The 9,288-nt window shown below is 35.6% G+C and overlaps 1 protein-coding gene across 1 annotated transcript in view; it reads left to right on the plus strand.

The window, feature by feature from the left end:
- MAGI2 (membrane associated guanylate kinase, WW and PDZ domain containing 2) overlaps positions 1-9,288 on the plus strand; it is a 1,576,038-nt gene that overhangs the window by 1,051,888 nt on the left and 514,862 nt on the right. The window contains exon 6 of the mRNA XM_012650290.1: positions 8,800-8,879. Within this exon, the coding sequence (XP_012505744.1) occupies positions 8,800-8,879 (80 nt within the window). The remainder of the gene's footprint in view (positions 1-8,799; positions 8,880-9,288) is intronic.

Consider the following 9,288-nt stretch of genomic DNA (forward strand, 5'->3'; position numbering starts at 1 on the left):
CAACCTAAGGTTCCTCCACACAATGGAGGCATCCCCCATCCCACACTTCATACCGGACCAGTTTGCACTTTGTCTTTCTGTCCTCCGAAAAGGTTGCCTTTGAATCTCAAGACTCAGTGTGACGAATTCAGGTAACACGGAGCAGGGAGTGGATCAGTGTGTTTTTGGTCTGGTCCCTCATGTCCACACCGTCTCCACTGGTGCTGCGGTTTCCTTTCTCTTTGCCTACAGTTCACTGCAGTTTACTTTTCCCTCAGTTTTTTCTGATTTTCTCCTAATCTGCTTTCACTCTTTACTCTGGAATGCCTCTTCCTTTCCTAACTACATTTGACAAAGTAAACGTTTCCACCCTCTGTCACTGATCTGTGAGGACCTTTGCTATTGCTAACACAAGGAATTCTGACATGAATAAACTCTATACTATGCATGACCCTTGGAGACAGCTCTTGTAGAGCAGGAGACAGTGACAGGGGAGGGAGCATGGCTGGGCAATTAGGACCTTCTTCGGGATGAAGCCATTATGTGTCCCAGAGGCGGTCCTGAAGCAAAGTCATGATAACAGAAAGCACAATAAAAAGAAAAGGTAGAAATATGTACACATCGTGGAATGGCTAAGCTGAGCTAATTAACACATGTATTACCTCACATACCTGCCAATCTTTTGGGGGAAAAAAAACTAAAAATCTACTCTCTTAGCAATTTTCAAGAATATAATACATATGATTTTTATTATCAATTAAAAATAAATAGGTAAAAACGTTTTTTAAAAAAGAGGAAAGTTAGAGTACATAAGAAGAGTAAACCAGAGAGAAAAGTAAAAGACAAAGAAAAACAAAGACATTTGTGAGGGAAGAAGGGCTGCCATCAGTGAAGACTTTCCTCTGGCACAGATACCGTGGGAGCCACTTAGAGTAATGGAAGTGTCCCTTGCAAGTCGCACCCTCTCATTCAACTTTACTGAATTCTGTCTCTTGTGAAATGAAGATCACGGTAAAATAGAAAATAAATGAAACAAAGAAGGACCCTTTGGTTCTGTGTATAAAATTAAAAATATATATATATATATAACATATTTATTTCTAAATAGAAGAGGGGAACTCTACACTGAAACATTACCTTTAAATATCTATTTTAAGGTTATATGTATAAAGCTATATATTATAGGTTTTGAATTATGGTAACAAGACAAATTAAACTTCAATTTGTCTTCTATGAAATAATGTTTTGAAATATTTATTTTTATTCAATATTGCAAAGTAGTTCATATGGCTCAATCCTGGGGCATTCTGCATTTGAAAGGCGAGATTTTTTTCTTGTAGTTCTCAACAACACTGGTGAACTAATGGGCCAAATATGTTTCCCACACTCCTCACACTGCTTCCCTTGATGCATGAAAAAAGTGGATTTCTTTTATCATTTATAATGATATTTAATGGGAAAAGATGAGTATGTGAGAAAGTATTTTTAAAGAACATCCTTTTAAATTTTGAGTGAATGTACTCTTCCAAACATGCTTTACAATAGTAATAGCGTCTTACAGTTTGTAATTTTCAAAAGGCTTTCAAATGCATAATATTGTGTTAAATCAGTAGTTTCTTGACATATAGCATCATCTTAATATTCTAAAATAGGCAGTATATTAATTATAAATTCAAATGAGAATATTAAATTCAGATGAATTATCATATATGGAGTGCCCACTTTTTTCAGGCTATGTTCAGATTAGCTTAACAATAACAGCTAATATGTTAAGCACTCACACTCTGTTCATTTAATCCTCACTTTATGAAAGTGAGGCTTATAGAAGTAAGTAACTACTTGCCAAGAAGACATATAACCAAGAAATGACAGAGCCAGGATTCTTTGATTATATTTATTCAACAGAGGTTTATTGGGCGTATACTATGTGCTAGGAACTATTTTAAACCCTGGGAATACAGCAGTCAAACTGACAAGATTCATACTTTCATGGGATGTAGTCTGTCTCTAGAGTCCTAGTTCTTATCAATTTGCTATAGTGCCTACCTTACATATATAGCATCATAACCACTCTATAAAGTGCTTGATTTATCCCCATATTATGGTAAGGTTCTGAGGCACCCTTGGGCAAATTAACATTCCCAAGGCCACATAGCTCTTTCACCCTCTAAAGCCATTCCTATTATCCCATACTGCCTCCAATATAGAGACAAACATTAGCTAAAAAAAAGTAAACTTTTATATTACAAATAGTATTTGTTTTATAAGTTTCTTGGCCAGCAATTCACTATTTCAGAGGCTAAATGTTCCATAAAGAAGAGTTGCCACAGGGTTAATCTGGATTGACATGCTTTGGGAATCCCATTAAATTACTTCTTTGTTTGGGAGTCAGTTTAGTTAGTGACACAAAAGAGACTGCTATTGCTTTGACAAAAACAAAACGACAAGAAGAACTTATTTGTTTACTACCATCTTCCTGAATGGCAGTGAACATTATGTCATCTTAAATAACAGATTTTTAGATGCAGGCTTTTGAAACTGAAAATCACATCTGTGAAAAATGTCATGGCTATACATGGCTTCCAGATCTTTCTCAGGGATGACTTTGCTTTTATTTTTATTTTTATTTTATTTTATTTTGTTCCGACTGCTCCTATAGATATGAATTTGCTTTTAAATTTTAAACAAACACACAATTAGTCTATGTTTCTTTTTGTGTTGCTATTCCTATACTCCTTAAGTTTTAAGTAAATCATCAATTACCATGTTACTCTTTCCAACAAATTTGAAACTTTGTTTATTAAATAGAAGATAAAATACTTAGGAAATTTATTGGAAAGAAGTTTTTGGTATGCAGCAACACCAGAAATATACTTTCTCATTCCAAACTTGGCATATCTCTACCAGTCACAAAATCTAGTCTGGGCTTACTTTCTGTCAGTTGTATTAAAAAACCAACAGATATATTGAATATTTTTTCCGTGCTTTCCTTTTCTTGTGCCTGTACAATATTCTGGTTTAATTCCCAGACTGAAAATAACTGTTTTAGACAAAACAGTTTGCAACACACACCCACGATATCTAAAACAATATTTATAATAAAACTTCTTGTAAAAATATTTTCTAAACATATGAAAGGTAACATGGCAAACTCACATATTCATATGCTTAAGAAAAATTGTATTTTATCTAGGAAATAGATAACCACTACAGGGGTCACTGACAATAGCTTTATTTGTGAATTACTTATGCATAGATAGAAAAGTAAAACTTTGGTTGAATGAAGTCTTGAAGGAAAAAGTTTCCATTGTTAATCGTCAATTAGATATATCCAACCATTGCTTTTAATATTTCTTCTTTTTGGAATAATGATATAGAAGGAAAGTCTTTTGGAAAATAATATAATCATCCTGAGGATTTTATTGGCTGTAGTATAAAATCTAATCAATCTATACACCTTTAAAAATTAATGTTTATGTTTAAAAAATACTTAAAATACAGTCAAAAATCTCTGTTATTACTATTTTCTGACCTATATGACTACTACCACTGAAACTTTAACACCCATGTAAATTTTTAATTTCTATTGACTCTAAAATATTTACCTGTATCTTGTTTATCTTGTTCAAAAACTTATGTTTTATGCTGTCAAATGTCATTGAATTTAATCTCTTATTCTTCTGACAGTATTTCCTAGGAAAAATATACCACCTATCAGTTAAAGATTGAGATTCAGAATTGCCTTTTTAGAAGGACTTATTTGTCATTGTTGTAAGTTTGTTACTATTTTTAGAGAAAATGGAGCAAAGGAAAGAAGTGTGTTTAATAAAGGTTTTTTATTCCATTAATAAGATTTCAGTTACTGGAAGAAAACACTTCCAATATTTGTATAGTAGTGAAAACATTGTTTTGATCCAGGGGGCAATATAAAGGAAGGAAAGAAGAGAAGAGGAAACAGAAAGAAATGAGAAAGGAATGGAGAACATGTCTTAAAATTAGGTTTGAATTGCATCACCCTTGAGGATCCAGTTAAGTGTACCTAAGAAACTGAAAAGGGGTTTGTATCCTGACTGGAAAAACAATACAGTGAATGAAAAAAATGGAAGGCAGGTAGAGTGTGGTATGATCTATAAGAAATTTTAACTTTCGCTCCTAATAAATACTCCATCCATTGATAGCATTTTATTAACCTAATTCTCCGGTATAGCTTCTAAGACCTAATATTCATATGTAGATTATATAAATCATGTTTTTAAAGGACTTTATTCTAGAAAAAAATGTTCAAATTTAAATGAAGAAAATTTGATGTGGAAGTTATTTGAATAGAGAATTTAAGTTTATATGGAGAAAATTTTTCCAGTTATGCCTTCTGAATTGCAATGCTCTCTTTCATCTCTATGCACATGCAAATTAATGTAATGCCTACTAAGTGCAGGGCATTCAACACTTTCAAAGAAATCAAAGTGTGATTGCTATCCATATATAGTAGGTAAAGATCTGTTTCAAACCTACTGGCAGGAGCTGGGAAACAGACCCTCCATTATCATCTGATGGAGTGAAACAAAGCTCCTTGGTATTAAAAGCAAAGTGTGAGGCTTATTGTGCCTCAGGTTTCAGACCATAGAAAACCTTGGACTTGGAAATCAGCTACATCTCGGTTTAATGTTAGCATTTCATTTCATGTACTAGCTATGTAATTTTGGGCAAGTTACACAGCTTCTCTTAACCTTTGTTTTGCCATCTGTAAAACAGAGTTAATAATACTTAGCCACAAAGGTTCATTAGCATTAGATGAGGTGATGTAGGTGAAAGTTCTGCTGCAGTCCCTGACACGGTAGACAATTGAGAAACGTGTGGGATAGTGAGAATGACTTTGCAGTGGTTTGCTGCACTGCAAGTAGCTTTTCTTGTTGAAATGAAGCGTGTTCTATATGAGAAGAATGTTTTCTCAGAAGATAAGATATTATTTAACCTGCCACTTTTGTCATTGGCAAAGGTTAAGCTTACAGAATGTACAGAAATTTTTGATTCATTGCAGGTATCGCATGTCTTCAAGGCCATTCCCATACGAATTGAAACTAGAATTGCAGAGTTGAATGAAATTTCGCTTCTGGTTTATTTTAGTCCTCCACATAGACCCAGTATTTAGTTCAAACATCAGAGAAGACTTTTGGATGTACCCATATGATAAACCATTGTTTCAGGTTTTTATTTGAATTTTTTAATATCCCATTGACTAAACTTAAATAGCTACTGATTTTTTTTCCACTTGATCTCTCACTTTTCATGATCATCACAATAGCTTTATCCATAGAAATACACAAAACAGTATATTACTCTGATTCAAAGTTGCTAGAAAATATTTGTTCCTTTCCCCAGCTAGAATAAGAAAAGTTTCTGTGCAAATGTAGCCTATGTATGCATATGTGTCTCTGTGAATTGAAATGTAAGATTATATAGTGTTAGCATTTTCTTTTCCTGGCATTTATGTGACACACAACTTAGATAGGTACAGAAAACCGACGTCATGCATCTGAATCTACCCTAGTTAGGAAAGTGAAAGGAAATCACCTCCTCGAACTTGATTATGCAGAATACGAAAAATCCCTTCAAGATCCCATTTTGTTCATGGTTTCCTGGCCAACATTTAATACTATTTTCAAATGGAATTATTAAGGCTTAAAAATATGTAATTTAAGGGAAGCAGAAAGCACTTGGTCTGTTGTCCCCCAAATGCATTAAAAATATCCCCTTTGTAAGGCATGTTGGAGGAGTGTGCAAATTACAAGGCTAGTGAGAGCCATAGTGAAAAATACTGTGCTGTATCTTCATGTGATGTTTAAGGCAAATACTGGAGGTAACTACTACCCACATTTCTTTCAGAATCATTTCTGAAGATCAACTAAAATTGCTGTTAACTATAAGAGACTCAATCTGTCAAAATGTATTAAAGTGACATACCGTTAATGCTAGTTCAACCTAAAAAAAATCATTCTGTAATGAAATGCTTTATATAAACTCAGGAAATTCACAGTTCTCTACTAAATTAGCCAGTATTTGAGGCCTGTGATGGTGTGGAATAGAAATGATAATTTGACTCCCTGCAGTAGCTTGGTAATGGCCCCGTAATACTTCTCCATGGTTGTGTTTGCTTCTGCGAATATGTCTTAGGGACCCAGAAATGACTTTTCTCCAAAGTGGGAAAGGGATTTGGAAGAAGCAGGCAAAGGCAGAAAGAAGGGACATTTATTTTTCTTGTCTACCTCCTAACACTTCCCCCTACCTCACAGAAACACAGACATCGACATACACACATACACATGTACACTTTGAGCTGAGGCTTTCCTAGAAAGAACATTTTTAAAGTGACTTTTTTTTTTTTTCAAAATGAAAGCAGCAAACCCTGAATCCAGTGCCCCTACTACCCTCATGGTCAGGATACTTAGAAATTGAAGTCCAAGGTGTGGCTCAGGAAAGAACTGGCAAGATGGGCCTTGTGTCAGGTGATGGAAGGGAGTGAGAAGATGGACTTGCCACACATTGAGCCTCCCTGAGCCTGCAGTACCCAAGGCGACACTGATCTGCAGTGTGGATTAGTGGCTGCTCTTGTGGCTTCTTCTCCTGAGATGCACCCACAAGACCCTCATCCCGGCCTGTCTGTGGTCCAAGATCTCTCTGGATCAGTAAACACATTTTATTGGTACTCTAAAGGCTCCCAGACCGATGCCTTTATGGCTACATTTTGCCCCTAGAGGAACATAGTGCTGGTGTGACACAGATTGAGCCAGATTAGGCAAGCCAAAGGTCCAGCGCCCATGCCAGAAACAGATGGTTCTTACTTCTGTATTTGGTTCTGCATTGGTTAGTGGTTGTCATGCTCAGTGGATGCTCCTTGTTCCTGAGCTCAGCTTCTTTCTTGGATTTGGTATGCCCATAACCCATCCATGAGCTTCGAGTCTTTAGTTCAGAGGAAAAGACTAGATTAAATTGCCATCATACAAATGAGGGCCAGAACCAGATGAAAAATATCCGCAATACTTTATATCCTCCTAAAACTTGATAATGAAGCACAGTTAGACTTTACAAAGGTCAAATTTGGGGGAAAATAGAAGCTGGCGTGCTCTCCTAATGATTTATTATTTGATCAAATTCATAGCCTTTGTCTGATCAAATCATTAGAACCTTGTTCAGAGGCATTTATCATTGAGGAGCTCTTAAATTTGAAGCAAGTGATGGAAAGTACTTTCTCTTTACCCCACATGAAAATCAGAAATAAAAGGGAATCTTTTTCAGGAGCAGAAACTTCATGACCCAAGGGTCATAATGTCACAGTTCTCAAATCAAAGATGGCTCTACGGGCAGGCAGACGGGATGATCATGCAGAATATGCCATTTGAAGAGTGCTTTAAAACCTGGAATAGCTTTTCACCACCCAACTTGACTCCTTCCTGACTTGAAATCCCCTTCATTAGGAGGGAACTTAGTCTCTACAAGTCTCTACTGCGTGGGTGAACTTTCTGACCTTCCTTTTATGTACAGATCAGTTTATCAGATTATCTAGCTAACATTTGTGGCTCTGATATGATAAAATGTAGTTAAATTTCATTGAAGAAAGAGAATACATGTGAAATTTATATCCTCGTTATCATTTTTATCCCCTTACAATTGTGCTCAAGTATTCCTATTATCTGACCCTAATTTTTATTTCCGATGTATTTTCTACTCTTCCTTCATGTTCCATTCATTGGCCTTCTAACTATTCCCCTTGTAAACCTTACATTTTCCCACACCTGTGACTTTGTTCATTCTTTTCCCGAAGCCCTCACAAATGTCACATTCTTGATAATTTGTCCATTGGTAGAAGAAATCCCCTGAGACAGCTGTACACAGTAAATATTTTAGCTCCAATGAGCAGTTATGAGCCATTGAGTGGTTCTTGAATTATAATGTGCCTAAGAATTACCTGGAGTGCTTGCCAATGATGGAGATTTTGTAGTCCCACCTCAAAGCTTCTGAGTTAGTAGTTCTAGAAGAATGCAGAGTATGCATTGTTAATAAGTCCAATTCAGGTGATTCCAGGACCACTTTAAGAAAAACTGCTCTAAAAACATCTTTCATTTGCTTTTTAAATTTCTGGCAAAAGACTTATAAGAAAACATTTTTTTCAAAACAAAAATTTCATTTTGTCATTAATTTCTGGAAATTTCATTCCAGAAACATTAGAATGCAGACGTTTTTATCCTCTACCTTCCTCGCTGGGTTGAAAGTATTTAGAGGGAAGGTAGCTTAATGTGAGTTAATAAAATTGCTATTAATCACTTTTTGAGAAAATGTAAGAATCCCAAGAACATGCTGTAATTCGCATCACTTTTGTATTGCTTCTGCCACCTCTGTAGTTAAAGAGTAATAAAACAACTGTTTATGAAAAGGGCAGGTTTAAGATGAAAATAATTCTTTTGCAAAACTCAGGAAACATTATCAGAGCCTGTGGACTGTGCTCTTCCAACTGGAGAATCCTGTATTTGTAATAAATTCCTTTTGCTCTGGATGAGTTCTGCATTTTCAATGAGGTTAACTTGGCAACATTCTAGTTGATTTTAATAAAAATAGCTGCTTTGAGGACAGGGAGCTGAGGTTGCCAAATTTACAGCTGCCTTGCACAATTACTCTTACACCTCCTTCAGGGCTACTTAGAACCAGTAAGCAAATTAAGTGTATCGATTGCAATTTTGTTGGACTAACCCTGCTTTTTTTTTCTTAAGGAATAAACTTGATTCCTTTTAGTATGTGTCTGTTCAGAGTGATCTCTTTTCTTTTCAGCCATAACACAAAGACAACATCATGGCTGGATCCACGACTTGCGAAAAAGGCTAAACCTCCAGAAGAGTGCAAAGAAAATGGTAGGTTATTAAGTTTTTATGGTGTTTCAGCAATGCACTTTGAGAATGTTTGTGTTTCTTAAAAGAGCGTCTTACTTAAAGAAGCAATAATCTAGTTGAAACAATTTTGAAGATGTAATATTTAATGCTCAGACAGGAGAGAGAATTAACTCGGCATTTCAGCAGGGCCATGTGGTTTTGCTTTTTCTCTCTGAGGAGAATGTGCTGAATATCACATCTCTGTCATCTCTGTTGGTTCTTTTTGACTCCTGGCCTGACTTACCACCACCTACTAAGGACTTTTTGCTTGCAAAATGTCTCTCTGAGGACTCTGATCTTTTAATTAGAATCAGATATGATGCATAAGAGAAACAGAATTGTGGAACTATAACATTTGTTTTCAAAGGCGTAGCATTCTGCCAGTTATTAA

Source organism: Propithecus coquereli, unplaced genomic scaffold (genome assembly GCF_000956105.1).
Source record: "Propithecus coquereli isolate 6110/MARCELLA unplaced genomic scaffold, Pcoq_1.0 Scaffold32, whole genome shotgun sequence".
NCBI classification, from domain to species: Eukaryota; Metazoa; Chordata; class Mammalia; order Primates; family Indriidae; genus Propithecus; species Propithecus coquereli.